The sequence below is a fragment of the Tamandua tetradactyla genome, chromosome 9 (genome assembly GCF_023851605.1).
Source record: "Tamandua tetradactyla isolate mTamTet1 chromosome 9, mTamTet1.pri, whole genome shotgun sequence".
NCBI lineage: Eukaryota > Metazoa > Chordata > Mammalia > Pilosa > Myrmecophagidae > Tamandua > Tamandua tetradactyla.
The window spans coordinates 693,410-716,450 of record NC_135335.1 but is presented as its reverse complement, the minus strand read 5'-3'; the positions used below and the strand labels follow the sequence as shown (position 1 = coordinate 716,450).

At 62.8% G+C, this 23,041-nt stretch overlaps 1 protein-coding gene across 1 annotated transcript; it reads left to right on the top strand.

Annotated features, from left to right (window-relative positions):
- Positions 1 to 1,690: 1,690 nt before the first annotated feature.
- Positions 1,691 to 22,701, top strand: CHID1 (chitinase domain containing 1). The gene is made up of 13 exons (XM_077115311.1): positions 1,691 to 1,770; positions 6,129 to 6,261; positions 6,736 to 6,885; positions 6,989 to 7,121; positions 7,700 to 7,741; positions 8,708 to 8,814; positions 9,646 to 9,707; positions 11,359 to 11,451; positions 14,246 to 14,347; positions 14,760 to 14,915; positions 22,106 to 22,186; positions 22,370 to 22,412; positions 22,548 to 22,701. The coding sequence occupies exons 2-13, from the start codon at positions 6,151 to 6,153 to the stop codon at positions 22,644 to 22,646; spliced, it is 1,179 nt and encodes a 392-aa protein (XP_076971426.1). The 5' UTR covers positions 1,691 to 1,770; positions 6,129 to 6,150; the 3' UTR covers positions 22,647 to 22,701.
- The last annotated feature ends 340 nt before the right edge of the window (positions 22,702 to 23,041 follow it).

The window sequence follows — 23,041 nt, the reverse complement described above, 5'->3', positions numbered from 1 at the left end:
GCCCTGTCCCCAGAATGCTGGGGGGGGGGGGCCGCGGCAGAGGGCAGAGGGTGCCCTTGCCTGTCCCCCGTGCCTGCTGCAGACACCCATCTTGAGGGGTCTCCACGTAATGCTTTGTTCCCTACAAGCTCCTTTAATTGAGCATTGTTTCCAAATGAAGTTAGAAATTAAATATATTTTATTTCCTTTTCAAGTACCTTAGCTTGTTTGAATTGACAACACAATTTTCCCAGGTGCCTCAATGACTTAAACACTTGATAGATTAAAATTAAAACAGTTAGGTAAACTTGAGTTATCTGAACTGTTCAGAACAGCAAAACACCAGATGTGTGCAGGTTCCAGCTTGGTACAGAGATGCTAAGGCTTTGGTACTGATTCACCCTTGCGCACTCTCAATCTCCCTGCAGCCACGTACACGCATAAGAGGTCTGTTTTCAATTGAGCTACCGGCCCCGTGGCCCGTGCCGCACCAACTGGAAGGTCCACTGCTTCCCACTGGTGACTGGACAGGACCCCAGAACTGCGCTGGTGGGCACTCTGCAGAGGGGGCTGGGGCAGGGGCTTAGTGCCTCCATCCTGTCCACTTTTGGCATCTGCGACTCAGGCCTGGAGTGGACTCTGGGTGGACTCTGACATTCTATGGCTCTGAAGGCCTCAGAACTTGATGGGATCCTAAGGTGGTGAGCTGCATTTTCCACTTGAGAGCGCTGGCCTTGCTGGGGTCTCCTTTGCATTGCCAGGACTGCACAAGCTCAGGGGCGTCCTCGACTCTGCCTGGCCCCAGCTGGAGGTCCAGCCTTGGTGGCAGGAAAGCAGACCTGCCAGGTGACCCCTGACAATTGGGACATGGCCTAGAAGACAGATGGCCCAGTCCCCAGCCCCCTGTGGGAAGAGGGTCTCCTGGCAGAAAATATGGGAAATGAAAGAAGGAAATGTGACTGGAAAAGAAGAGAATAAGGTTCAGTTCAGGCAGCGGAAATGGGGAACCACTGCACAGTGCCCCGAAGCTGGCCACAGTGCCGGGGGTGGCAGAGGGCAGGGTGGGGACTGGCACGTGGTTTTCTGCAGGAAACTGTGCTGTGGGCAATGGGGGCTGGGGGTGGACGGGACGTGGGTGTCACCGTGCACCAAGTGTAGGTGCTTTCTGAGAGGCCTTCATTCCACCGCAGAGGCACCCCCAACTCCTGATTCCCCTGGCTGCCGGCACAAATAGAAGGGTTCTTTTGGCCTCTGGGGGTTCCAGGTTTGGAACTTGCAAGATGGACGGGAGTTTCGGGGATTTTCCGTGTCCATGGGCCGTGCGGATGGACCCTCCCTGGTGGGCCCTGGGCCGGACCTGCATCGGCTCGGTATGGTGGCAATAGCTACCCGGCCTGTGGGCTGAGGCTGCAGCCCAGGGGCAGAAGGAAGGCCGGACAGGCGGCGCGCCACGTCCAAGAGGGTGCGTGGAGGGGAGCGCGCCGCCTGGGATGAGTCCATCGTTTTCTCTCCATCCGCCCACGCCGCCCGGAGTCCCTGCCAGCCTGAGGCCCAGGGCGACCCCGACGTGGCCGCTGCGCCAAGGTGCACACAGCGCTATACCTTGCAGGAGGCCCCGCCCGCCCCCGACAGGCCCCGCCCCAGCCCCGCCCCCAGCCCCGCCTCGCCCCTTCCTCTAAGCCCCGCCCCCGCCGCCCCTTCCCAGCGTGCCGTGCGTGGCGGCGGGCGGTCCGTGGGCGGGACATCCGGGGGCGCTGCAAGCGACTTCCGGCCGGCCTCCAGGACATGAAGGTGAGCCCGCGGCGGCTGGCCAGTGGTGTCCGGGTCTCGCTGCCCGCCCGTGTCTCCTCGTGCGGCCCCAAGCCCCCGTCCGCGAAGTGTGTGTGCGGGGCAGCAGGCTCCGCCAGGGACCCACGGGCGTGAGGGGCGCGGGCGACGCGGGGCGGGCCGCGTAGGGGGCGGGAGAAGCTGTGCGGAGGAGAGCGAGCGTGGACCGAGGGCGAGCGTGCGTGAGAGCGGGTGTGAGAGGGTGTGCGTGCGGGCGAGCGTGGACATGGGGCGAGTGTGTGAGTGTGGACGGGTGGGCGTGAGAGCGGATGTGAGTGTGGGCAAGCGTGCATGAGAGTATGTGCATGAGCATCGACTGAGTGTGCAAGTGTGCACAGATGGTGTGGAGGAGGGTGAGTGGGTAAGTTTGAGCTTGGGTCACAGTAATGGGTGAGAACAAGTGTGAGTGTGGGCAAAGGGGAATGTGGACAGGAGCGAGAGTTCACGTGGCCTCACAGGTGGCCAGTTCCCTCCCCTGTGCTGCAGAGCCCTTGTGCACTGGTGGGCTCTGCGCCCGGTGGGGTTCAGACTCCCTCTCCGGCACCCCAGTGCTCCTGGGGCTGTGGGGAGAATGTGTGGTTCACACAGGGCCTGGCCTGCATCACTGGGTGCGATTGCCCTGCTGCTCACCCTGCCTGGGTCCTGGGCACACTCACCTCTCTCTGTAGGAGCTTGGTCGGGCATGAAAGAGAAAACTAGGTTAACCGATATGCTTGCTGTTAAAATAGGAGGATTTCCGTTAGAGTGGTTCAGGGCTCCAGCCAGCAGCAGGGTGACGCCCAGGGCTCTGGCCAGCAGCAAGGTGACGCACTCAGGCGTTGAAATGAGTGTTTCTCAACTGAGAGTTACTGAGGTGGGAGGTCCTTCAAATGCACGAATGCCAGCACCTCTAAAGCGTGAATGAGTGTAGAAAAGAAGGCATCATGTGGAAGAGGAGAGATCTGATGAGCTGGCTCCACTCGTGGCACACATGTGTAGGGTGTACGTATATGTGCACACGTGACAAGCCTGTGCTGGGCTGTGGTTTTAAGTGGGTTTCTTGCTGTGAGGCTTGCCACCCCGGGGGCTAGCTGTCCATTCTGCCACGTGCTGAAACAGAAGCCTTCTGGAAGCGATAGCACTTGGGGCCTGGAATGGTGGCACTCAGTCAGCTTGTTTGGAAGCAGCTTCTCAGGGCCCACTTCTTCCAAAGAGCCCAGCGCAGGAGGTCCTCAGGTGACCTGTGGTTTGGAGGCTTACCTGTAAACGTGAAACCCCATATGTGGGGCCATTCTACCCAAAGGAAGAGCTGCTCTTTTTAGAAGAAAACATGTTGAGTACAAGGACGTGGCAGGTGAGAGCTCAGACACCTGCGCTCTGGGAAGGGTGTGATGGGGAATCTGCGTTCTCGGCCTCTGAGCAGGATTGGCCAGTTCCAACTGCAGATAAGCGGAGCAGTGCCCAGTGTCCAGCAGGGAGGCAGGGGAGGAGCTGGCAGCTGGGAAGAGCCTCTGGGCAGCACAGGTTCCCTGCCCACATCCCACACAGCTTCTGCCTCAAGCATCGAGGGCGTAATGGGTCAGGGAAGTGGGGCAGTGGACCCTTGTCCTGGTGCTACTGTCCCCATGCCTCAGTGGTTCTGGCCAGCCCACTGGGCACAGTTGGTCAGTGTCAGCTCCGGCCTGGTCTGCCCCCTGGCAGGCATGGAGGCCGCAAGGCTTGTCCTCCTGCTGTCTGTGTCTGGTGGCGCCATCCCTTTGGCCCTCTCCCCCTGCCTCCTGCCCTCCAACGTGAAGACAGGTCAGGGCCTGCAGACTGAGGGCCTCCTTGGTAGGTAGACTGCAAACCCCTACTGGACCACTGCCCCCAGGCAACGACCGTCCTCAGTGAGGAGTACAGGCCGGAATGGACAGCTGGGTGGCTGGAGTGGGTGTGCAGAGCACCAGGGTGGGCCACCAGCTGCAGAGGAGTCAGGAGTGGAGTGGGGTCAGCAACGGAGGCCAAGAACCTGTGGGGGCGGGCAGCATGCCGTCAGGCCCTCCCCACTGCACACCACCTTGTGGCTTGCACCAGTGGGCAGGCCGGCCCTCCGTGTGCACAGTGCCTGTGGAAGCTCATTTGTTCTGGGATCCTGCTGCTCTCCCAGCCTCTTGGGCCGGGCTGTCCTACATTGGCCTCACAGCAGCAGCCTCTGTCCCAGGCCAGGTAGGCTCCAGGTGGTTCTGGGCTGGCACCCCTGCAGGAGCCAGCAGCAGCAGGGGGTGCTGGTGCCAGGTCAGAGGGCACAGTTATCCCTTGATTCTGTTGCTGGCACGATTCACTAACAGCAGGACCAGCCAGCTGGCCAGAGTGGCATGGGAGAGAAGGCAGTCACCTCGGCCCTTCCTCCCTGTCAGCTGCATAGAACGCCCTGCACGTGTCCTTCCTACTCACGGACCAGGCGTTGAGGCATCCCTGCTCCATGGGTGAGGGAGCGTCCAGTCTCTGCCTGCACACAGGCACACTGTGGGTGGACCCGTGCCCAAGCATCGGAACTCACCCCAGGGGCAGCCCAGGGCCCCCAGTCCATGCTGGGAGAGGTCTTCTCATCTGGGGAGGTGACAGTGGAAAGGGGCAGCTGTGCCAGCTCTACAGGGAGATGCCAGTCTGGAGGAGGCTTCTGGGATGGGATGAATGGTCAGCAGACCAGGGGCCGTGGGCACTGCCCAGCAGGCATGGAGGTGCCTGGGATCCGGACGACAGCTGGGTGCCGGGTGCAGGGTGGCTGGGGTAGCCCCTTGGCCAGGCCGCACGCATTGTGGACTGACCCACTTCTTTCACGCCTGTGTGCTCTGACGCTGTGGGGAGAGCCGAGGCCTGTGCCTGCCTAGCCGGGCGCCACGTGCAAACGACGAGGAAAGGCGAATTGCAGGTCCTGATCCCAGGACACTTGCTTGACCTGAAACTGTGCTGTGCGACTAATAAGTTTGCCGTGGGAAAATCAGAAATACAGTTAAAGAAACAAAGCCGCCAGCAGCGCCAAGTACCCTCCTCACTTCCTTTTGGGCCCATGTCTGCCCTGCCTTTCCCTCCTGGAGCCTGTAAATGGACTGCTCAGTACGATGAGTTTGTGTTTCCTGTTGCATCGTGGCACCTTACCGTGACTGGGAGCCCCCCGTCGGGTTTCCCAGTGTGTCCCTGGAGATGGGTGCATGAGTCTTAGGACTCGGCATGGGGACCACTGGTGGAGTCGCTCGTGCTGCGTGGAGAAAGAAAGTGAAGCCTGAAGAGCTGGCCGTTACTGCTGGGCCTCCCCGGCTTGAGCTCCCACAGCTTGGGGGGTCACCTGTGCTCCTGCCCCAACATCATTCCCTTCGACCCCGTGGACGTTGGGTGACACCAGCACCTTATCCAGCGCCCCGTCCCTGGTGGTGGACCCTGCCCTGCCATAGGGCCCTGTCGGGGCCTTCTGTGTCCCTCCAAGGTGGCCTTCCTGGACCTCCCACCCCCAAGCCCAGCCCCAAATGTTCTTCCCCACAAATGTGTTTTATTGGCCTTTCCAGGTTCTTTTGTTTTTCCCTAAATGGAAGGTTTGTATTTTTATCTATAAACTTGTGGTAGAGTCAGTTGTCAACTTGGCCAGGTGAAGGTGCCTAGTTCTGTTGCTGTGGACATGAGCCAATGGTATGTGAACCTTATCTGTTGCTCATGACATCTGCAATCGGCTAGGAGGCGTGTCTGCTGCAGTGAACAATGTTTGATTTAATTGGCTGGTGCTTAAATGAGAGCTCAGCGTAGCACAGCCCAAGCAGCTCAGCATACTTCAGCTCAGCATACTTCATCTCAGCACTCGCAGCTCAGCCCAGGCCTTTGGAGATGCAGAAAGGAATCGCCCTGGGGAAAGTTGTTGGAACCTAGAGACCTGGAGAGAAGGCCAGCAGAGACCATCCTGTGCCTTCCCACGTAAGAAAGAACCTCAGTGGAAGGTTAGCTGCCTCTCTGAAGAACTAACAAAATAAATCCCCTTTTATGAAAAGCCAATCTGTCTCTGGTGTGTTGAATTCCGGCATCCAGGAAACTAGAAAAAAAACCTGTTGGTGTTTTCTCCTAATTCCTGCCGTGGTGGGCATAGCTGGAAGCGCCTTCTCCACGCTGAGTTTACGAGAAACGTCTGTTTTCTTCTCATCGTTACTGTGCTGGGATTTCCCTGGGTTTGTGAAGGGAGGTGGGGGCCAGCGTTGCCCCAACGGGACGGCCCTGGAGGCCAGCCAGGAGGCCCTTCCTGGGTGTCCGAGCAGAGTCAGCGGCACCAGGCCTGGGGCCTTGCGCCCACTGGGCCTCCGTAAGCCCTGCTCTCCCCACAGCCACACCCGCCGCGCTGCAGCCATGAGGACGCTGCTGCATGTGCTCTGCCTCGCGCTCGCCTGCCACCCGGCCTGTCCCACCCTGTCCAAGTCAGATGCCAAGAAAGCTGCCTCAAGGACGCTGCTGGAGAAGGTGGGGGCTGGGGGGCTGAGCGTGGCGAGTGGGCGGCCCCCACACCTGTCTCCTGCTGGGCCTGGCTTCTCTCTGTGGGGCTCCTCTGGGGTCCATTGGGCCCTGCAACTCCTGCCTTGTCCCGGCAGCTGCTCCTCTGCGTCTGCACTTCGTCCCATGGGGGCCCTGGATCGAGCGAACCCCGTGCTGGTCTTAGGGGAGGGCCCAGGGGAGCCCTCTGCCGGGGCGGGTACTCACAGCGGGTGTCTGCGCCTGTCCTGGGCAGAGCACTCTGTGGCCTGGGCACCCTAGGGTGGGGCAGGGATGGCCGGAGGCGGGGCAGGGACGCCGGAGGCTGGTCAGGGGCCGCGTGTGCCCCGCGTGTTCGAGCAGGAGGCACAAGTGCGTGCAGCGGAGGCTTGCCGGGCCACACGGGGGTGCGGGCGCACAGCGCTGCCTGCCGGGGAGGTGCCTCCCCACCCTTGCTGTCTTCAGACTCAGCTTTCCGAGAGGCCCGTCCAGGACCGGGGCCTGGTGGTGACCGACGTCCGCGCCGAGGACGTGGTGCTGGAGCACCGCAGCTACTGCCCGGCCCAGGCACGGGAGCGGCACTTCGCGGGAGCCGTCCTGGGCTACGTCACACCTGTGAGCCGGGCCCTGGGGAGGGCACGGGAGCTGCGTGGCCTGAGCACGGGGCGGGGGCCGGGCGCTGACCTTGCCCACTGTCCCTGGCCTCTTCCCTGCCCAGTGGAATAGTCACGGCTACGACGTCGCCAAGGTGTTCGGGAGCAAATTCACGCTGGTCTCGCCCGTCTGGCTGCAGCTGAAGCGGCGCGGCCGGGAGATGTTCGAGGTCACGGGCCTGCATGATGTGGACCAAGGTGCTGTGCGTGTGCAGAGGCTGCACGGCCAGCTTGCTCGGCCCCCGGGCTGCCCTCACATGTCCGGCGGCAGGAAGGCGGCACACGCTGCTCCCGCCTGCCCGCCCCACACACCCCGCGTCCGGGGAGCCTCCGGGGTGTCCACTGCGGCTCTGCTGCTTCGGGGCAGCTCCTCCCCGGCCAGGGTCTCAGGGCCCCTGTCCCCAAGCCCTGGCTCTCTCCTCAGTGATATGCTAGTCACACGTCTGGGTGAGAGACGTGGCAGGCCGGCGTCCCCTTTCTGAAAGAGGAGGGGGGGCTTCTAGGAGAGGGAGCAGGCTGGTCTTAAGGGAGCAGGACGGCCCTAGAAGAGAGGGGGCAGGGCCCATTTTGGGGGTTCTGGAAGCAGGAAGGGGAAGTTGTGTCTGACCCCAGGTAGGGTCCCCAGGCCTGGCTGGGTGTGGCCTGTCCTGCCACTGACTGAGTCTGTCGTCCAGCTCAGGAGGGTGAGCCTTTGCTTTGCAGGGTGCGAGGGCCGCCCTGACCACCTCCATGCCCGCAGTGTAGGGGGGCCGCCCTGACCCTCTCCGTACCCGCAGGTTGGATGCGTGCCGTCAGGAAGCACAAGGGCCTGCGCCTCGGTGAGTCATGGGCCGCCTGGAGCTTCTCGCACTGTGCCCTCCTAGCGCAGCACTGCTCTCAGACCCTCCCCGCCTGCCCAGAAGCGAAGCCAGCCCAGAGCCTGGCATGCACAGTCCCCCGGCCGAGCCCTATGGCCCTCCTGCACCCTGCCCCTCAAAGTGGCAGCCTCTGGCCTCCACACTACACCCCACAAAGGCTGTGCTGACCTGTGTCCTGCCTGGCCCACACTGCCCTGCCCCCCAGCCCCTCGTTCCCTCTCCCACTGGCAGTGCCTTCTCCGGGTCTGTTGGGTGCTCTGGCAAGGAAAGATCACCAGCGTCCCAGAGCACAGCTGGGCTGGCCGGGTAGTGGGCAGGAGAGATGGGCAGAGGGGAGCTACAGAGGCGGGTCGCAGGGTGGACCAGGCAGCTGGAAGGAGTCAGAGCACGAGTCTACTCAGACTCAGGAGAGTCTGAGGCAGGAAGGGAGGGCCAGGGAGGGGCCCAGAGAGTCTGCCCAGGTGAGGAGGGGCCCAGTGTCTGCCCAGGTGAGGAAGGGCCCAGAGGGTCTGCCCAGGTGAGGAGGGGCCCAGAGGGTCTGCCCAGGTGAGGAGGGGCCCAGTGTCTGCCCAGGTGAGGAAGGGCCCAGAGGGTCTGCCCAGGTGAGGAGGGGCCCAGAGGGTCTGCCCAGGTGAGGAGGGGCCCAGTGTCTGCCCAGGTGAGGAAGGGCCCAGAGGGTCTGCCCAGTTGAGGAGGGGCCCTGAGGGTCTGCCCAGGTGAAGAGGGGCCCTGAGGGTCTGCCCAGGTGAAGAGGGGCCCTGAGGGTCTGCCCAGGTGAGGAGGGGCCCAGAGGGTCTGCCCAGGTGAGGAGGAGCTAGTGCGCACCGCCTGGGGTGAAGGAGCCCTGGGCGGGCACAAGGCAGCAGGGAGGCAGTGGCGCTGCCCTCTGCCTCACGCTGTACCCCCGGGCACATCTATCACCCCCAGTGCCACGGCTCCTGTTTGAGGATTGGACGTACGACGATTTCAGAAACGTCTTTGACAGCGAGGACGAGATAGAGGAGCTCAGCAAGACCATGGTGCAGGTAGCGAAGGTGAGCCCTGGGACCCGAGAGGCCGTGTGCAGGCTCGCGCCAGCCGGGCCTGCAACCCTCGCCCCTCAGCCATGCCTGCGCGTGCAGCCGTCATGGGGGGCTCCTGCCCTCGGTCCGCTTGCCCAGCTCAGGGCCCGCTGGAGGGGACGGAGGCTGCCATGGCTCCCTCTGGGGTCCAGGGTCTGAGGGAACCCACCTTGGGTGAGGCCCATTGCCCAGCCGCTCTCTGTTGGCCACCCACTGCATCTGAGTGGAGGGCGCCAGGGCTACCCGTGGTGGTCAGAGAGCTGGTTTGGGGTGAGGTGGGGGTTTGGGGAGACTCAGGGTGAAGTGTGAAGGGAGTTGGAGAGATGGCGTCAGGCCACTGGCTGCCTCAGCAAGTCACATCCTCAGAAGCTGGCCATGTCTGCCCTGCTACTGGGCAAGGAGTCCCACTGGCAGCTGGGCACTCCTGCAGACCGAAGGACAGATGCCATGAGGAGGGGAGGGTGTCATGTGCTATCTGCAGAGCCCAGACGGGACTTAGTGGCCGCTGGGCACAGGCCTGGTCAGGGCGGTGGTGGCCAGCTGGGACAAGCGGATGCGTCCCATCCCTCTCCCCCCAAGTTCAGAGCCTGGACTCCCAAAGAGACAGCGGGGGAAGAGTGGAGGCAGGGACACTGACTCCTTGGGCTCCTGTGGGGACCCCCGCACTGCCCCCTTCAGAGGGTCTGGCTGGGCATGGCATCGGCCTTCCTGGAGGGCCAGGTGGCCTGGCCAGTGGGCTGCTGGCCATCCGTTTGGGTCACGGGGCCTTGGGGACTCTGTGCCCTCACCTCCCTTTTTCTGTAGACCCAGCATTTTGACGGCTTCGTGGTAGAGGTGTGGAGTCGGCTGCTGAGCCAGAAGCATGTGTGAGTGGGGACCCGGGCTGAGGGGCTTCTCCCTGAGCCTGGGGGTCTCTGAGGGGCGCCTAAGGAGGGGCGTTCTCTCCCGTTCTGCCCTCGTGGGTCCTGAATGGGCCACATGGAGAATGGGGCCAGGCTCATGCGCAGGCTGCCTGGTCCATCTAACCCCTGACCCCCATGGCAAGCTGGTGCACTCATCCCTGACCCCAACCGACAGGCCGCTGCACTGACCCCTGGCCCCCATGGGCAGGACATTGTTTTCCACTGGTGGCTGCAGCCTGGGTGGCACTTGCTTGACCAGCAGTTCACAGTGACGAGGGAACATGGCCAGCTTTCACCACGGGGACTTCGTGAGGCTTGGGGGTGCTATGAGAGTCACCCCACATCCTTCCTGGGAGGCGTGCCGAGCCCTGGGAGGCGGCAGCGGTCGGCCCGCGGGTGGAAGCCTCGAGGTGCTGTCTGCACTTCAGGCTTCTATTGGGGTCTTTTTTGTTGTTTTGGTGCATGGGCGGGACTCAGACGGCGTCTCCCGCGTGGCAGGCGAGGTGAACGGCCTGGGCACCCTCCCTGTTGGGTTTTGAGGCTCAGAACCAGGCCTCTGCCACTGTGCCTGCTCCCTGCCTGGAAGGAAGCACTCGGGCTGGGTGGGACTCCTGAGATTGCACCCCATGGGTGCTGGGCTGAGGGCAAGGCTTTGTCCAGGGTGGGCAGCTGTGGGAGGTGTGGCTGCACAGGCCCCATGGGCGGGATCTCCAGGGGCAGAGGGCATCGCTGTTGGGGTTGGGCCAGTGCTGGGGAGAGGGGCCAGGATTCCCACCTGAGGGGCTTGGGGTGGGACCTGTGCCGGCTGCACCTGCAGGAGAGCCCCAGACAGGCTCCCGGCAGGGGTGGGGGGCGGGGGTTGGCATCCTGGGCGTCCTGGTTCACGGGTCCAAGGTCCAAGGCCCGAGGCCCAGCATCAGGGTGTCTGCCCTGTGATGCCGCTGCGAGCCTGCCCTGGGCCCCTCCATTGCTTGGCGCCACTGCCACAGCCTCTCTGGCACCCCTCTCACCCGTCCCACTCACCCCCAGCTGTGGGCACCCTCTCCTGTAAGGGCTGTCCGGTGCTCTGGCCACGCCCACAGGAGTGAGCTGGGCCCAGGGCAGGCTTTATGGGGTCTGTAATACCGTAGCCCCTGGCTAGTCCCTGTGTTCCCACGGTTTCACTGCTGGACATGGTGGCTGTCCACACCAGACCACAGGGCTGGCTTAGCCTCGCACCTCCCCTGGGGAGCCCTGCCTTCCCCGCACCCCTTCAGGTGCCCAGCATCCCCAGAGTCTCAGTCCCCAGGTGTTGTCAGCCGGACCCCCACCCATGCTCTCTGAAGCTCTCCCAGGAGCTGCACATCTGTGGGGTCTTGTGACGTTTCACAGCTCAGCCCCTAGGTCCATCCCGCAGCCCCTGGCATTGCTGAGCCAGGGCCGTTCTGTGACGGGAGGGGCTGAGTCCTGGGGGGAGATCCCTGAGCCTGGCCGGGCTGTGTTGAGCTCTGCTCCAGCCCAGCTGCTCCCTGGGTGCTGCCCACATGCACCCCTTACAGGGGAACCTGTAGTGAGGGGTGGCCGAGGCTGGGCGGGGGGCCTGAGGGCTGTCTGACTCCTGCTCTCCTTCCTGCAGGGGCCTCATCCACATGCTCACCCACGTGGCAGAGACACTGCACCAGGCCCGGCTGCTGGTCATCCTCGTTGTTCCCCCGTCTGTCACCCCAGGGTGAGTGCCACAGTGGCAGGTGCAGGCTGGGCCCCCAGTGTGGGGTCGCCCGGGACTCGGGCCGTGCCCCTGAGGCCCTGAGGAGCAGACCCTCGGCCGGCCTCGGTGCTGCCCGAATGCCCGCAGGGATGGCTGCCTGCACAGAGAGTGTGGGAAACCCTCGCCGAGGCTTCCTGCTTCTGCTGAGCCCCGGGACCCCGGGAGACCTCCGTGTTGGCACTTTGGGCCAGAGCAGCAACCTGGGGCTTTCACACCCTCGTTGGCAGGGAGGGTGGGTGTGTGTGCTGCCTCCCAGCCACACTGGGCATTCGCGGCCACCAGACCCTCTCGGACCAGCCCTGAGAGGCGGGAGTGCCGGGGCTCGGAAGGTAGAGCCACCCGGCTGCTAACGGAGCGTTTTAGTTTGTAAGCTGCCAGATGCAGCATACCAGAAACGGAACGGCTTTTAAAAAGGGAGCTTGTTAAGTTGCAAGTTTCTGTTCCTAAGGTTGCAAAAATGTACAAATCAAAGCATCCAGAGAAAGAAATCTTAACTCTAAAGAAAGGGCCGATGAGGTTCAGGTTGGCCTGTGGCCACGTTCCCTTGTTCTCTCCTCATTTCATCAGGCTTCCCTGGGGTGTTTTCCTTCTGCATCTCCAGGGGTCTCTGGCTGTGGGGGTCTCTCAGCTCTGAGCTTTTCCCACAACGATTCCCTCTTAAAGGGCTCCTGTAAGTGACCCCACCTAGAACAGGTGGCTCACGTCTCCACGGAGACAGTAAAAAGGTCCCTCCCCCAACAATATTGAATGGGGGTTAAAGGACATGGCTTTTCTGGGTCCACAACAGATTCAGACTGGGCCACGGGCCACCATGGCCATCCTGCCCTGGGCACTTGCTCTAAGGGAAGGGCTCTGGCACCCAGTGGACAGGGTGAGCTGGGTAGGGGCCAGGGAGGGGAAGGGCCCTCCTGAATGGCATGCCTGGGCCTGTGGGGGCAGGTCAGGGGGCCTTAGAGTCCCTGAGCCCACCCAGCTGTGGTGAGAACAGAGCAGGCACGGGTCTGCGTCTGCTGCTCCCAGGGCACTGCCCGCTGCGCCCGCTCCCTGTGGCCAGGGTCCCTGTGCACCTGGGTGCTGCCTCCAGCCCCCGCCCCCACACCCTGTCTGGGGCCTCCCCCACCGGGGGTACCAGAGCTGGTGCAGCAGGGCTGGGGGGAGACAGCATACGGGGTCCCTTCTGTGCATGGGTGTAAGGGGTCCATGCCAGGGCCAGCGGCACGGCTCTGGCTCTGCCTAGTGTCCACTGCGGCAAGGGTGTCCAGTGGATCTGACCTCTTGTCCAGTGTCTCTTGGGGGCACTGAGGGTGTGGCTGTGAGGACAGCAGGGCGTCATGTCCTGAGCCGACAGCTGCAGGGCGATGGCCCTGGAAGGGGCGGGTGCCTGTGGCCTGCAAGTTCAGGCCTGGGCTGGGTGGGGGTGGGCAGTGCACAGCACTTGCTCCAGGGCTTCCAGGGCTTCCCGGCCTTGGGGGTGGCATGGGGGGATGGGGCAGGGCAGGGTGGGCCCAGGGCCCTGGTGGTCGGGGGCTGCGGGCAAGAGGAAGCCCCTGGAGAGAGTGCAGTTCCCCTCACTGGGCCCGGGCCTCTGCCCACCTGCCCCACATGTGCTACTCGCTACTTTTGCAGCTCCCCATGAGCATCGGGGCCGAGGCGGGGAGGCCGTGGGCGAGCAGAAGGGATGGGCGGAGGGTGGCAGGAGCGCAGTGCTGGAAGGTCCCCCCAGTGTCCCCCAGGCAGGCTCTATGTTGGGAGGCCACCGCACAGCCCCCTCCCCACCCGAGGCCACAAGGATGCTGCCACCTCGCCCAGCTTCCCCTCTGCCCTCGTGAGCTGCCACACGAGGACGAGTTCAGCGCAGTGGGGGCGTCCGTGAGGACCACGGGGTGGAAGCCACCTGTCTGCCACCTCTCGGAGCCCTCCCCTTGGGGCATGGCCTGGGCCCGTCATGCCCGGGGCCTGTCCGGGGGGTTAGTCTGGCCAGGGAGGGGCTCACGGGCTGGAGGGAAGGGTCCTGCGTGGGTTCCCGGCCACTGCAGCCTGGCGCCTGCTCTGCTGGTGCCCGCGAGCCTGAGCCCCTCTCCCCTCCACCCAAAGAGCCTGAGTGAGGGCACATCTGGGGGCAGCCCTGTCCTTCCGTCTGCCATGGGCTCACTGTCCCGTCCTGTTGTTCCCTGTCCCTCTGTCCCATCCCGCCATCCTGTCCCACTGTCCTCTGTCTCTCTGTCCCCTGTCCTGCCATCCTGTCTTATTGTCCCACCATCCCATCCCTCTGTCCCCTGCCCCACTGTGCTGTCCCATCCCGCTGTTCCTTGTCTTTCTGTTCCGTCTCTCTGTCCCATCCCACTATCCCCCGTCATCGGTCCCATGTCCCGCTGTCCCCTCCCACTGTCCCCTGTCCTGCCGTCCTCTGCCCTGCTCTCAGGCAAGGCTGTCTGTCCTGGAGCCGGGCCACGCATGTGGCCTTGGCAGCGTGTCCCTGCTGCTCTTGGCTCTTCTCCCTCAGGCCGCTGGGGGGCTGGGGATGCCCTCCTGCACAGTTGGGGGTGTCGCCTCCCAGCCACCTGGAGCTGTGCAGGGTGGCCCCGTGTACAGCCTGGGAGGCTCCTTGGGGTGGAGAGGGAGAACACGGGATGGGGGTCAGCTTCTCGGGGAGGGTGGGGCCAGGAGCCCACCGCAGGGGCCGGGGAAGGGGCTGGCCTTGGGGGCGGGCAGGGGCATGTGACAGGCCATGGGGGGTGTGCCTGGCTCCCCGCAGGACCGACCAGCTGGGGACGTTCACACACAAGGAGCTGGAGCAGCTTGCCCCGGTGCTGGACGCCTTCAGCCTCATGACCTATGACTACGCCGCAGGGCCGCAGTGAGTGCCCTGGCAGGGCTGGCATCCGCAGGCTGCAACGCGGCTCAGAAGCCCACTTCCCTTCGCAGCCGGGGAGGCGTGGGGTCTCCCCCAGCTGGGGAGAGGCAGCCCAACCCCCACCCCTGGCAGCCCGCACCCCCCAGTCGGTCCCATCCACGTTCCCTCACCCTGTGTCCCTTCCCCGGTGGAGGCCTGAGCTGAGCGGGGGACGCAGGCCGGGAGGCCCCTGCGTCTGCTGGCCGCTCAGCACCCACCGCCAGGCCTGGGCACCTTGTGGCCTGGGAGAGGGTCCTTGATGGCCGGTCCCTCTGGGTCCGCCTAGCTCCTCCAAGGAAGTGGCACAGTGTCTGGGCCCCTGGGTCAGGGGCCTCCCTGCCTCTGCTGAGTCCCACCCTCTCCCCGCCCCCCACAGGCCCGGCCCAAATGCACCCCTGTCCTGGGTCCGAGCCTGCGTCCAGGTCCTGGACCCCAAGTCCCAGTGGCGCAGCAAGATCCTCCTCGGGCTCAACTTCTACGGCGTGGACTATGCATCCTCCAGAGACGCCCGCGAGCCCGTCGTGGGGGCCAGGTGAGCCCGTTGTGGGCCGTTGTGGGGCTGAATGAGCCCATTGTGGGGGCTGGTGGGGGCTGGAGGGGCCGTCGTGGGGCTGGGAGGGCCTGAGTGGGGTTAGATGAGCTCATCGTGGGGGCCGGTGGGGGCCAGAGGGGCCCTCTTGGGGCTGGGAGGGCCTCAGTGGGGTGTGCCCGGGGCATCGGCTCATTGTGGGCTCCTGGGACAATAGTGGGACACTAATAGTGGGGGGCAGCGGAGGCAAGGACAGATGCAGACGACGTGTCCGAGGCGTTCAAGGAGGGGCCTGAGGCGCCGTGAGCAGGCCGTGGTGACGGGGAGCTGTGGGGTGGGTGCCCTGAGGGCGTCCCTGGCACCCCCCCCCCCCCCGCCCGAGGGCCTGGGCTGGCCTGGGCAGCCCCTCACCGGGTCCTCGGAGCCAGGCTCCCTGGTGGGCTGCTGCGGCCCTCCCCGCGCACGGCCGCTCCTCCCAGCGGGGGACGCAGCACGGCCCAGGCCCTCGCAGCCTCTCCGGCGGTCCTTCCCCCCCCGCCCGAGCAGGCCGGTCCTCTGCGTGGTGACCCAGGCTGGGCAGCATTCTGCCCCTGGCCGCTGTCCCGTGAACTCGGGTGGCCTCGGTCTCCCCAGCCCCTCCCGGGTCCCCCTTCCGCCGCGGCCTGGACAGTGGCCAACTCGCTGCACATGTCTCCACCTAGGACCTCAGCGTCCTTGTGGCGTGACGGTCCAGTGTCCTGGTAGTATTCAGTTCAAACTTGTGGTTTCCCTTTTGACCCACAGGTTATTTAGAAATGTGTTGTTAAATGTCCAGATTTGTGGGATTTGCTTAGATTCTTAATTCTAACTGTTAGCAGTAAGGTATTAGTTTGCCACTTGATTCTGCTGAGTGCACATAGCGCTTCAGTCCTTTTCGACTTGGAGCGCCCGGGGCTGTGGCGGTCCCCCGTGAGGTGAGGCCCAGGCGTCCTGTGTGCAAACCAATTAAAAAATGTTTTGTCTTGTCCTATTAATTGCTAAGTGCAGTGTCACAAATCTGTCGTGACTTTGTCCTGTTTTTTCTGTCACTTTGCCTTTATAAATTCTGAAGCTATTCTCAGGTGCTTTCCAATCTGTGATCACTACATTTTTTTGATGACAGCGTCACGAGACATCCCTCCTGGCGATACCGTCCACCCGTGGGGCGCGCCGGGAGCCCTGGGGCCTCCGTTCCCACGTCACGCAGCAGCTTTCCCGTCCACTCGCTGTCCACCCATCACCTTTGTGTCCCGGGGCTGTTCCTTGAGGGCAGACTGTGGTTGAGGCTGTCCCACCTTTTTCGTGACCTCTGCCTTTTTCATAGCGTGGTCAGTCCACTAAAGACAAACTCACCGATGTGGTGAGGTTTAGATCTGCCACTTTTTTACTTCCTCCCCGTTTATCTTCTTTGTTACTTTGTTTTTCCTTGCCCCCTTGTTTTTTGAAATACTTGAATAGTCGTAATGCCGTGTTGTGCAGCACGTAGCCTGGTGGCGCCACCCTGTCGTGTTCTTTTCTGGCATTGCGGCGGATCCCGGCTCGCGTCCCTAATGCATCGTGGCGTCTGCGCAGTGCTGTGGCCGCTGCCCGCCAGGCGTGGTGCTTCCTGGCCCCGCCCAGGACGCCCCATCCCATACCTCAGTGGCCACATGTGAACCCCACCTGGCAGCGTCAAGAGCTCCGTAGAACCAAGAGGAAGCAGTGGTCTTGTGTTTACTGAGCTGTTTCCCACCCCCCTGCCCTTCCTCCCGGCAGAGGTGAGTTTCCCGCTGGATGGTCAGTTCTGTCCACTGCGGTGAGGACTCTTGCTTTTCCTTTGTCTGAAATGTCTCTGCTCCTTCATTCCTGCGGATGTGTCTCTTAAGAAAGCATTGACCCCCCGTCTTCTGCCCCCACGGTTTCTGGTCAACAGCAGTCCTTCACTTCACTCCCTGAACGTAATGTGCCTTTTTCTCTAGCTGTTTTCAAGAGTTTTCTCTTTATCTTTGATTTTCAGCAGTGTGACCGTGATGTGTTCACGTCAGCTTTTTCCTCATATATGTCGAGCTTCTGAATTGTACATTTATGTCATTCCCTCAAGTCGGGAATTTTGGGGTACTTCAAATATTTCTCATGTCCCATTCCGGGGCTCCACTTTAAAAATACGTTCACCTTCTTGTCAGCTTTCAGTCTTTCTCTTCCTCTGTTTTCTATTGATGTGCCTTCGAGGCCACTGATTCTTTCTGCCGTCATCTCCGTCGTGCCGAGTCCACCCAAGTTATACTTTATTTCAAATGTATCTCAGTTCTCACCTTGCTGTTTGGTCCTCTTTCCGCTGGGGTTTTCTGTTGTTTCATTCGTTATGAAGTTTCTCATATATGGCTGTGTGTCTCGTGACCATGGGGTCCAGAGTTTGGGCTCCCCTTCTCCGGCTCGGTCCTTCCTGGGATTTGCCCTCACCTTCCGCCGTGAGCTCTGCCCTCAGGCCCTGCCATGGCCTAGAAAACCCCCTCGGCTTGTCCGCTCTTCCAGGGCTCAGCTCCCAGAAACTGCTTTTTTCTCACTTCAGAGGCTTCAGGTAATTCTTTGTTTCTGTCCAGAATTTCTCATTATAATTAACAGGAGGGCCAGCCTGTGAGAAGCTTACTTTGTCATGCTGCGAACAGACTCCCGAATCTTCTGAAAAATAAAAACCCACACGCCATAATGGGCCTAAGGCCTACATGTATGACAAGACTGACATCCACTCGGCCCCTCCAGCTGAGAGACGAGCCTCACCGGGTCCAGTGGAACGACTGCCCGGCCGGGTGGTCCCTCCTAGACCCCCCGCCTCAGTGCCCCGCACCAGCCCATCTCTGAAGCTTTTGTGAACAGAGTGGTGCACTGGGTATTTATTTTTGTGCCTGACGGTTCACTTGTGTTGTGTTTGCACAGTGTGTCCGTGTGGGTGGTTGTGCTGCAGTTGTTTGTTTTCGTGCCCATCGGACACAGCCTTCTCCTGCCCGTGTCTCTGGCTCAGGTTGCCGTGGGCCTGCCCTGGGGCAGAGTGTATTCTAGGGGCTCTGAGTGCATTCCAGGGGCTCTGTGTGTATTTTAGGGGCCCTGAGTGTATTCTGGGGGCTGTGAGTGTATTCTGGGGGCTATGAGTGTATTCTGGGGGCTGTGAGTGCATTCTGGGGGCTCTGTGTGTATTCTAGAGGCTCTGAATGTATTCCGGGGGCTCTGAGTGTATTCCGGGGGCTCTGTGTGTATTTTAGGGGCTCTGAGTGTATTCCAGGAGCTCTGTGTGTATTTTAGGGGCTCTGAGTGCATTCCAGGGGTTCTGTGTGCATTTTAGGGGCTCTGAGTGTATTCTGGGGGCTGTGAGTGTATTCTAGGGGCTGTGAGTACATTCTGGGGGCTCTGAGTGTATTCTGGGGGCTGTGAGTGCATTCTGGGGGCTGTGAGTGTATTCTGGGGGCTCTGAGTGTATTCTGGGGGCTGTGAGTGCATTCTGGGGGCTCTGAGTACATTCTGGGGGCTGTGAGTGCATTCTGGGGGCTATGAGTGCATTCTGGGGGCTGTGAGTGTATTCTGGGGGCTCTGAGTACATTCTGGGGGCTGTGAGTGTATTCTGGGGGCTGTGAGTGCATTCTGGGGGCTGTGAGTGCATTCTGGGGGCTGTGAGTGTATTCTGGGGGCTCTGAGTACATTCTGGGGGCTCTGAGTGTATTCTGGGGGCTCTGAGTGTATTCTGGGGGCTCTGAGTGCATTCTAGGGGCTCTGAGTGTATTCTAGGGGCTCTGAGTGCATTCTGGGGGATCTGAGTGTATTCTGGGGGCTCTGAGTACATTCTGGGGGCTCTGAGTGCATTTAGGGGCTCTGAGTATATTCTGGGGGCTCTGAGTGCATTTAGGGGCTCTGAGTATATTCTGGGGGCTCTGAGTACATTCTGGGGGCTGTGAGTGCATTCTGGGGGCTATGAGTGCATTCTGGGGGCTGTGAGTGTATTCTGGGGGCTCTGAGTACATTCTGGGGGCTGTGAGTGTATTCTGGGGGCTGTGAGTGCATTCTGGGGGCTGTGAGTGCATTCTGGGGGCTGTGAGTGTATTCTGGGGGCTCTGAGTACATTCTGGGGGCTCTGAGTGTATTCTGGGGGCTCTGAGTGTATTCTGGGGGCTCTGAGTGCATTCTAGGGGCTCTGAGTGTATTCTAGGGGCTCTGAGTGCATTCTGGGGGATCTGAGTGTATTCTGGGGGCTCTGAGTACATTCTGGGGGCTCTGAGTGCATTTAGGGGCTCTGAGTGTATTCTGGGGGCTGTGAGTGCATTCTGGGGGCTATGAGTGCATTCTGGGGGCTGTGAGTGTATTCTGGGGGCTCTGAGTACATTCTGGGGGCTGTGAGTGTATTCTGGGGGCTGTGAGTGCATTCTGGGGGCTGTGAGTGCATTCTGGGGGCTGTGAGTGTATTCTGGGGGCTGTGAGTACATTCTGGGGGCTCTGAGTGTATTCTGGGGGCTCTGAGTGTATTCTGGGGGCTCTGAGTGCATTCTAGGGACTCTGAGTGTATTCTAGGGGCTCTGAGTGCATTCTGGGGGATCTGAGTGTATTCTGGGGGCTCTGAGTACATTTTGGGGGCTCTGAGTGCATTTAGGGGCTCTGAGTATATTCTGGGGGCTCTGAGTACATTCTGGGGGCTCTGAGTATATTCTGGGGCAAGACTGGCCATGCCGAGGTACCACCACACCACACTCTGCCACACAGTCCCCAAAGCAGGGTGCCTGGCTTGCTACCCCCATGGGTGCCAGCGCCTGGCATCACCAGGTGGTTCCAGCTTGGCCGTCTGGGAGGGTTGGGGCAGCTGCTCACGGAGGCTCTGTTTCACCTTCCCTGGCGGATGGCAGGACGGGCGCTGCGCCTCCACCCTGCTCCACGCCTTGACTGGCTCAGCCTACCTCACATCCGTTTGATGGCCGCAGGCATTGAACTGATTCCCCGCTGGGGATTAGGGCAGGCGCATTAGACAAAAGTCAGGGTCAGGGCCTGAACCCAGAGGATAGCAGGGTGGGGACATGGCACACATGGGCCCCCAGGGACAGCCACCCTCAGCCCTGTCCCTGCGGTGGGGGCTGCAACCCACCTACCATGCTTCTCCAGGGGTCTGCAGACCTGCCGGGCAGTTGGCAGAGGACTCATCTATGTCCACCCAAGCCTGAAAGGCCCACCTGCATGCCATACCCGCACCTGCCCACTGCCCCCATACCTGCTTGCCACACCTGCCCCTGCCCACTGCCCCCACACCTGCCCATTATCCCCACACCTGCACCTGCCTACTGCCCCCACACCTGCCTGGTGCACCACTGGCCTGCCCATCTGCTCTAAGCAGCCTGCGGAGGGGGGCAGGGAAGGGTGATGGCAGTCCCATGGAACTGGGATGGCCCTGGCAGCAGCTGTGAACTCCCCTGCAGGTCGACCTGGTGCCAGATCACGGGGAGCCGCAGGGCCCCTCCCACGCTCATGGTCAGAGCTCTGGCAGAGCCAACACATCCATGCCGCCATGCTCTCCCCGTGCCCCCAGAGCTGTGCCCTTGCCCTGCCCCAGCCCTGGCAGGACAGGTGGGCCATGCCTGTGCACTCGTCCTTAGCCCATTCCCCCCCTTACAGAAGGAGAAACCGAGGCTCAGCCAACTGCCAGGCTGACCCGGCATGGTGAGGTCGGCTGAGCCACATGTGTCCACTAGCCCCACTGCATCTTGGGGCTCTGTAAGGGTCATGGGGGTGCTCTCGTGCCTGCTCCCCATTCTCTTTGTGCCCTCAGTGCCCTCTGGCAGCCCCCGAATGTAGGGGTCACTTCTTGGTGACATGCCAGCCTCTGGCTTAGTCTCCGGCTGCAGAAGGCTGGGCAGTCTCTGGAAGCTGTCGGTGCCCACTGTGTGAGGCGGCAGGGATCCATCACGACGCCCTGGGGGCGGCTGGAGGGTCAAATGAGGGGCCGGGGGTGGAGAGGCTCCGCCTGCTCTCCCGAGGGCACTGCCACCTCACCGGCCCTTGGGCTCAGGGTGCCGTCGGGCTGGTGGCTCCCAGCAGTGCCCCCAGGGGGTCTTGAGACTGGGCCCCACTGAGATCCTGGGGTCCCTGTCATCAGCGTTGCTGCCCCGATGACGCCCAGAGAAGGAGCTCCCAGCAGCATGGCCAGGGCCAGCCGGAGCCCCAGTCACCCCTGCCCCGGCCTCCAGCCCGCAGCCCTCACCTGTCCAGTGTGTGTGGGGGGTGAGCACCCCTCAGAAGGTCCCCAGCAGAACCCCACAGCCCTCCCTCCTCCCTCGTCCCCTTCCTCCCTCCTCTGTCCATGGCTGGGGGCTTTGTTCCCCTCCCAGCCCGTGTCGGGCCCCTGGCCCATCCCCCACCTCCGCAGACCCCTCCATTTTGTCTGTCCCCCGGGCCTGGGCCCTCCTGTTTTCCACGCTGGTTCCTTGTGGCCACCCCGTGTGGCCTCTGCACCCCTGGCCGTCCCTCTGGTGAGCTGGGCAATTCGGTGTTGCCTTGGTTTCCTGGCCCTTGGCTCCATGGGGTGGCCGTCGGCTGCCCCGGAGTGCCATTGTGCGTTCTGTGGTCGCCCAGCTGAGGGGCGGCAGCCTGTGCCCCTGAGGGCCCTGTGTGGGGCGGGCTGCTTGGCGCTCTCCTCCCCATCGGGGGTAGGTGCTGGTTGGGGGAGGGAGCACCCCCTCCTGTGCGTCACAGGAGCTGGTTGGGGCGCTCGTGCTGCATGGGTGCAGGCGGGTGCAAGCGACTGGCATTTCTGGGGCATCTGTGCCCTCCATGAGCTGCCTGCTGCAGCCCCACCACCCAAGAATACCCTGTTCTGAGGGCCCGCCTTGGTCCTGCTGTCCCCAGAGACCCCAGCGGTGCTGACGCATCCCCCAGGGGCCAGCCTGCCGGGAGGTGGGGTCCCAGGAGGGTCCCTCAGGGTCTTTCCACCCACCCTGCTCCGGGGGGGACTGTGCACCCAGCCCCGAGGCTGCCTAGCAGACTGCCGGGGGGGGGGGGGCAGCTCCCCAGCCTCCTGCCAGGCGGTTGGCTGGGGTACAGGACTGGGGGTGCGGCAGCAGGGCTGGGCCACAGGAAGTGAGCGCCACGTGGGGTCACCCAGGCCTGTCAGGAGCCCCTATAGGGGTGGCAGAGCCTGGCCCCGCCCTAGTGCAGCCCCCCCCCCGCAGGTACATCGAGCTCCTGAAGGAGCACCGGCCCCGACCGGTGTGGGATGGCCAGGCCGCGGAGCACTTCTTCGAGTACAAGAAGTGAGTGTACTGGGGGCGGGGGGGCTCCCCACGGATCGCGGAGCCACGGGGCCTTCGCCTCTCAGCCCTTGCCCTCGCCTGCTGGGTGGGGTGGGGTTGGCCAGGCCGAGTGTGCCCCCAAAGAAGGGTGGGCGCTTGGGGGGCAGGCTGGGCAGGGCACATGGTCCCTCTTGTTTTCTGCAGAAGCCGCGGTGGCAAGCACGTCGTCTTCTATCCGACCCTGAAGGTGTATGACGCGGGGGGCTCCGGGCGAGGGGCAGGGGCTGCAGCCTGGGGACCAGAGGCCTGGGGCGGGGGTGGGAGCACTGGGCTGCGCTTGGCAGGGGTGGGTGCTGAAGGGTGGCTGTGGCTCTGCCATCAGTCTGTGCAGGTGCGGCTGGAGCTGGCGCGGGAGCTGGGGGTCGGGGTGGCCGTGTGGGAGCTGGGCCAGGGCCTGGACTACTTCTACGACCTGCTCTGAGGAGGCCCAGCCGTGGGCCGCAGTAAACACGGCCTCGAGTTCCCGAGCCATGGAAGCTGCTGGCCGGCGCGCACCTTTCTTTGCGGCGATGCGTCTGCAGCCCCGGGGACAGGGTGGGGGTATGGGGTCCACCCTCGCGGTTCCTGGGCTGCCCCTTGTGGCCATAAGGGGGTGGCAGGTCCCAGCTGGCCACACCCGAGGGGCCACTCCCCTGTGCTCAGGCCTGTCCTGCCAGGGCCGTATGTGCCCGGAGGACCAGCTGGCATCCAGGGTGGGGCACCTATTGGAAATGGGGGGCTCCAGGAGGCTCAGCCCCAGGACTGGTCCCCCACAGCAGGTGGGCACACACCTCGGTCCCCCCTCCATGTTTCACCTTCCTCACCCCCACCCCTCTT